The sequence below is a fragment of the Nicotiana tomentosiformis genome, chromosome 1, assembly GCF_000390325.3.
Source record: "Nicotiana tomentosiformis chromosome 1, ASM39032v3, whole genome shotgun sequence".
Lineage (NCBI taxonomy): Eukaryota > Viridiplantae > Streptophyta > Magnoliopsida > Solanales > Solanaceae > Nicotiana > Nicotiana tomentosiformis.
The window spans coordinates 41,318,442-41,324,917 of NC_090812.1; the positions used below are offsets into that span (position 1 = coordinate 41,318,442).

The window sequence follows — 6,476 nt, forward strand, 5'->3', positions numbered from 1 at the left end:
AGTTCCTTTTAAGGACAAACCCACGAAGAGGCCAACTTAAGGTGCACAGGAACTTAAATGTCCACCTTAAGATTGGAAAATTAGAAAGTTTCAACTCGAAGACTTGGTGGACTTGATGACATCAACTTGAACACTTGGAGGACTTTAAAGACTTGTCGGACTTTGCAGATTTCAACTTGAGGACCGACAAACTTGAAGATTTGATGGACTTGAAGATTCGACGGACTTTGATGCTTCAACCTGAAGACTTGGAGGGCTTAAATATTTTAACTTGAAGACCGACGAGTTTGAGGACTTCAACTTGAAGACTGATAGACTTGAAGACTTCAACTTGAAGACTTGGAGGGCTTAAATATTTCGACTTGAAGACTGAAGAACTTGAAGACCGGCAGACTTAAAGATTTGGCGAACATGAAGACATAGTGAACCCCCGGACTTCAGTGCAAATACTTGGTAGCCTCCTAAAAGACTATAATCATCCAATTGAAGACACTAGTTTACCATGGAGGCTTGCTCCCTCTAAGTCATATGAGATCCAAGATTCAATAGAAGAATGATATTTCAGACCAATTTTCATGTGCTGGTTGAATGAATTACTTCTATCATACTTCATTTGGACAACTATTGGGGCAATATGTATCTTTTGAACTTATGCGACTGAATTTAGAATGAAACTCTAAGCTGCCTACGTACCTCGGCGAAGAGGATCAAGTTATACCGTAGTTCATAATAGGTGATTTTTTTTAATTGTCCTAACTTTTGCCTAGGCCGCCTCTTTCAAGGTTTTCAATCTCGTGGAATTTGTTTTTATTTTTTATTTTTTTGTCCTAACTTTTCCCTAGGCCGCCTCTTTCAAGGTTTTCAACCTAGTGAACTTTTTTTTTGTTTTCCGTACATAGTTTAGACTCATGTGGGCCAGAAGTGTAGGAACATGCAGTTTAGGCTCATACGTCAAGGAGCGTTGCAACTTCAAGGATAATACTTCTTTAAAAACTTGCCATTGATAGGGCCGATTCTCATGCCATCTGCATCAACCAGCTTGTAAGCCTCACTTGAATAAGGTTCTTGCACGACATATGGCCCATCCCATTTTGAAGTGAACTTCCCTACAAGTTTATGGGAAGTAGTAATGGGTCTTCTTATGGCAAGGACTTGATCTCCTACTTGAAAGGATCTTGGGCGAACTGTTTTATTGAAGGCGCGAGACAAACGAGCTTGATAACATTCAAGACTCTGTTGAGCTTCCAACCTCTTCTCATCAAGAGCCTCCAACTCTGCTAATCGAAGTCGAGCATTTTCTTCATCAATGATCCCTTCTTGAATAGCTAATCGTAATGAAGGTATTTACGCTTGAGCGGCAAGACAACTTTGACTCCATAAACGAGTGCATAAGGGGTCACTTGTGTTGGTGTGTAAAGAGTTGTCCTATATGCCCACTGAGCTTCTTCCATACGACCATGCCAATCCCGTTTGTATTTGGAGATGACTTTCTTTAACAAGTTGCATAGAGTCTTGTTGAGTGCCTCAACTAGACCATTGGCGGCAGCATTGTACATAGAAGAGTTACGTTGCTTGAAGCCAAAGAGTTCACAAATCTTGTTCATCAACCTATTGTCAAACGGCTTTCCATTATCCGTTATTATGTAACGAGGAATGCCAAAGTGATAGATAATGTTTACTCTGATAAAACTTGCAACATTTTCCTTCTTTACTTCCTTAAGAGCAACAACTTCAGCCCATTTTGAGAAGTAGTCAGTTGCAGCCAAGATGTATAGGTGCCCACCAGAGGACTTTGGCAGTGGTCCAACAACATCCAATCCTCAAGCATCAAACGGCCAGGATGCAACAGTCGGGTGCAACACTTCAGGCAGTTGCTGAATAAAATTTTCATGGAATTGACAAGCCTTGCATCTTCGAGCATAGTACAAGCAATCTTTTACCATCATTGGCTAATAATATCCAATCCTTTTTATATGGAAGTGGAGCTTTGGTCCAGACTGATATGACCCACATACCCCAGAATGTGCTTCTTGGAGAGCTTCGAGTGCTTCTTCTTCCCCTAAGCATCGCAAGAGTACTCCCTCGAATGACCTTCTGTATAACATATCTTTGTAGTAAAGGAAACGAGGTGCATGACGACGAATTTCAGTCCTTCTCCTCGGATTTTCTGGAAGTATCCCATAGCTTAAGTAGTCGATAATAGGCTGTAGCCATTCTTCTTTCTCAGCTTCAGAAATAGTGACAAGATGCTTGAGTTCATTTTCTTTACCTTCAGCCTCATATGGTGGCAGTACTACCCATTTTTGGCATACAGTAACTTGCGCTTGATCAGGCAGGGTTAACGATGAAGCTAGGGCAGCTAAAACATCATCCTTCTTATTTTCTTTCCTTGGCACATGTTGAATAGTCACGTCACTGACCCACCCTATTATGTTTTTAGCATAATCATGATATAGGCGTAGTTCAGGTTTCTTGACCTCGTAACTACCTAAAAGTTGGTTGATCACCAACTGAGAGTCACCAAAGACTTGCAATTGCAACCGCTTCACTTCGACAACCATTTCAAGCCCAAATATTAGTGCTTGATACTCAGCAACATTGTTAGAGCAGAGTTGCGTCAACGTAAAAGAGTAGGGCAGAACTTCACCTTGAGAAGTGACAAATACTACACTAGCACCAGCTCCTCGGGGATGTGCAGCACCATCAAAGTACATCTTCCATGGAGGTTGAACTTCAATGACCATTGCGTCCTCATCAAGTAGTTCGTCACTTAGCTCCCAATCATCAAGTATAGGGTGATCTTCCAAGAAGTCCGCTAACGCTTGTCCTTTTATAGCCTTTTGAGGGATGTACACAATTTTAAATTGTTGAAACTGGAGGTACCAGCTTGTTAGTCGATCACTAAGGACAGGTTTTGACATCACGAACTTGTAGGTATTTTCTCTAGAAACCAAACGAATGACATGAGCTTGAAAGTCGTTCTTCAACTTTTGGATTAAGAAGACTAGAGCCAAACATAACTTTTCGATTGGCGAATTATTCAGCTCATTTGGTGTCATCATCCTGCTCAAGTAGTAAAGGGAGTTTTCTTTCCCTTAACTATTTTCTTGGACCAACAACGCTCCAACGGACCTTTTTTGTGCTGAAATATATAGTATTAGCGGCTTTCCAAGTATAGGGGCTACCAAAACTGGCTGCTTCATCAAGTAAGTTTTGATACTTTCAAAGGCATTGCTACAAGCTTGGTCCCACTTGAAAGGAACGTCTTTCTTCATGAGGCGACTGAATGGTTGGCACCTCCCAACTAGGTTTGATTTGAATCTCCTAAGGTATGCTAGTTTTCCTTGTAGACTTTTCAATTCATGAATATCGCGAGGCTCAGGCATCTTCAAAATTGCATCCACTTTGTCTTGATCAGTTCGATCCCTTGATGTCGGACAATGAAACCAAGGAACTTTCCAGAAGTAACTCCAAAGGCACATTTCAATGGATTCATCCTAAGTTGGTACCTCTGGAGAAATTCAAACACCATCCTCAAGTCTTTTGAGTGGTCGCCCCTCTTTCTCGATTTTACCACCAAGCCGTCCACATAGCATTCAACATTCTTGTGAAGAAGGTCATCAAAGATATTCTGCATAGCCCTTTGGTAAGTATCACCAGCGTTCTTCAAGCCAAAGGGCATTACCTTGTAGCAATAAATACCCTTGGGGGTGCGGAATATAGTAAACTCTTCATCTTTTGGTGCCATGCGAATTTGGTTATAGCCCAACGAACCATCCATGAAAGATATTGCCTCATAACCAGTAGTAGCATCGATCATCAGCTCTGGAATAGAAAGCGAGAATTCATCTTTGGGACATGCATTGTTGAGATCTATGAAGTCAATGCACACCCGAATCTGGCCATTCTTCTTCCTTATAGGTACAATACTTGAGACCCATGTTGGGTATTTAACTTCGTGAATAAAGCCAGCTTCGATGAGTTTGTTAACTTCACTTTCGATCAAGGGAACCAAGTCCATCCTAGAGCGCCTTTGGGCTTGCTTAGCAGGACGAGCGCCATTCTTGACTGCAAGGTGATGAACTGCTATTTTAGGGTCCAAGCCAGACATCTCTTTGTAACTCCAAGCAAAGACATCCTTGAACTCCTTGAGTAACTCGATATAAGTGCTTTCTTCATCGATTGCTAGTAAAGAACTTATGTATGTGGGCCTTGGTTCTTCATCTGTGCCAAGGTTAACTTCTTTTAAGGCATCAATCGTTGCCTTCACCCCTTCTTCAATTTCCGGGGGAGCATCTTTCACATCTTCATCTTCTTGAAGGTCCCCATCATTGAAGGATATGTGATAACACGGTGAAACATCCTCTAATTTCTCGTCATCCTCCATTAGAGATGAAACACCGTGCTCGCCTTGTGCAGTAACATGATACGAAGAACCCACACTTTCTTCATCATGTTCTTTAGTGTAGACCACAGTGTATGGATTCACATTTAGTACCTCATCACATGAAATCATGACTTTTGTTTGTCGCCTCATTCTAGAAGGAACCAAACTTTGGAAATCCTTAGAGATATTATGAATTTTGGGCAAAGCGGGTGTTCTTGTATTTCGATAATTTCTCTGGAACTTACTCCCTTTCTTTAATGGACCCAATCTATCAAACACGGAAGTCCTCACATTTGATTTTCCAAGTCAATCAAAGACGGAAGGCTTGTTAGAAGCGGCAGATTCATCTTCTACCGTGATATAATTGCTGCTCGCCCTTCTTATGGAGATGTGCACTGGTGATGATTGCTTGTATCCCAAACCTTCACGTGGTTGCCTCATTGCAACTTCTGATAGGAGTTTCCCTAACTTTGACGGCTCATTGGGATTGTATCCAGCTTTTGCAAATAGCCTGTAAGCGTTAGGATCAAAACCTTCATTTGTTCGCTTTGTAGGGAGTGCCACATTCTGCAAATGATTTTGGGCCACAAACCCTGCTAGTGGCTTTGAGGACAACTTTACTGCCTCAATTCGTTTTACCAGCAAAGTTAACTCCTTTAGCATGTTAGTTTGGAGATTAGATGATTCACCTTCATCTTTCTTCCTTTTAGGGACATATTGGAGTGCAGGAGTTACTTTCTTGCCATATGACGCAATATCCCCTTTATAAAATTTAATCGAGTTAGGTTGTACCTCCTCAGTAACAGCTTTGTCTCTACCAGCAGTAACCTCAGCTCTTTTAGTTGTGGGCTCGTCATTCTTGCTTTTTATGACATCATCAACTTTTAGCTCCTTCACAATGCGGTTCTTCAAATAGGACTTTGCATCAGCGAAGTGTGACTCAGCCTCGGTGAATGGCTCATCATTAACAACTATCTTCTTCTCGACTTCAACCTCGTAGTATTTTAAACATTAATGGTAGGTAGATAGAACTACTTTATTCTCATGTATCTAAGGCCTTCCAAGCAAGACGTTGTATGAAGTATTTGCATCGATCACATGCAACCATGTACTTGATTGCATATCTTCAATGGTGATTCCCAACCTGATTGCACCTATGGCTCTTTGACCCCCTTGTTTGAATCCTTGAATCATCACACGACTTTCCGAGAGTTCGTTCATGGGAATATTGATACCCAATTTTGCCCTCATATTTTTTCAAATAGTATATACTTTCAAAATATCATTTTGCATCATTACCTAATTTACAAGGGTTAAATAAGTATTTTCTATAATTCTTAAAGCTTTAAAATTGATTTTTCTCGCATTTTAATTGTTCAAAATATTTATTACTTCTTCAAATTATTTTGTGATGACTTAATCATCTAAATTTATTATTTGCATCCACATATATATTTCATAATATTTTTACTTTGTTTCATGTAATTATATTTGCATTCTTGGAGCTATTTACATAATTTTGCAGTAATAGCCTATATTCTATGCATAATTATATTTATTACATTATTCATGTTAAAATAGCATTTTTATATTTTTATAATGTTAAGTTATTATTTTTAATTATTTTATTGCATAAGTAATATTTTTATTATTTATTAATTTTTTTTATATAAATTATTTTAAATAATTTTGGTGTATTTAATTGTTAACCCAATATAAGGCTAATTTTCGGACCAAAACCTTGGCCCAATACCCCTTAACCCAATATCAGTAGCCCATTACCCTATACCCATCTCCTGACACGCTCCACTTCCCCTTTAATCATGGTCGTTGATCTTAGATGATCAACGGCCCACAATGGCCCTTTCCCTTTCCTTATATCTTCCTCGCCCAAACCCTAGAGACACTTCCGCCTAATAGCCGCCTCTAAATCCTCTGTACTCTCTTCGTCTCTGAGAAACCCTAGCGGCCGTACCTCCGAATCTTCTCAAAATCCGACCACAAAATGGAATCAATCCATGATTCCCTTACCTTCTATGCAATATCTCGTTGTTTCTTATAAGACTATGGTATTACATAGTACTTGCCC

At 39.9% G+C, this 6,476-nt stretch overlaps 1 protein-coding gene across 1 annotated transcript; it reads right to left on the reverse strand.

Annotated features, from left to right (window-relative positions):
- Positions 1–1,325: 1,325 nt before the first annotated feature.
- On the reverse strand, positions 1,326–3,059 carry LOC138906122 (uncharacterized). The gene is made up of 2 exons (XM_070194645.1): positions 2,016–3,059; positions 1,326–1,790 (listed from the first exon to the last, which is right to left on the reverse strand). Exons 1-2 carry the CDS (start codon positions 3,057–3,059, stop codon positions 1,326–1,328), a joined length of 1,509 nt encoding a protein of 502 aa, XP_070050746.1.
- Positions 3,060–6,476: the final 3,417 nt, after the last annotated feature.

What these genes read in the sequence shown, in the direction of transcription:
- LOC138906122 (XM_070194645.1), bottom strand. Translation starts at nt 3,059, where the DNA reads ATGACACCAAATGAGCTGAATAATTCGCCAATCGAAAAGTTATGTTTG. An exon ending in TCCAAGAAGCACATTCTGGG is followed by an intron (nt 1,791 to 2,015) that starts GTATGTGGGTCA and finishes CCACTGCCAAAG; the next exon opens with TCCTCTGGTGGGCACCTATA.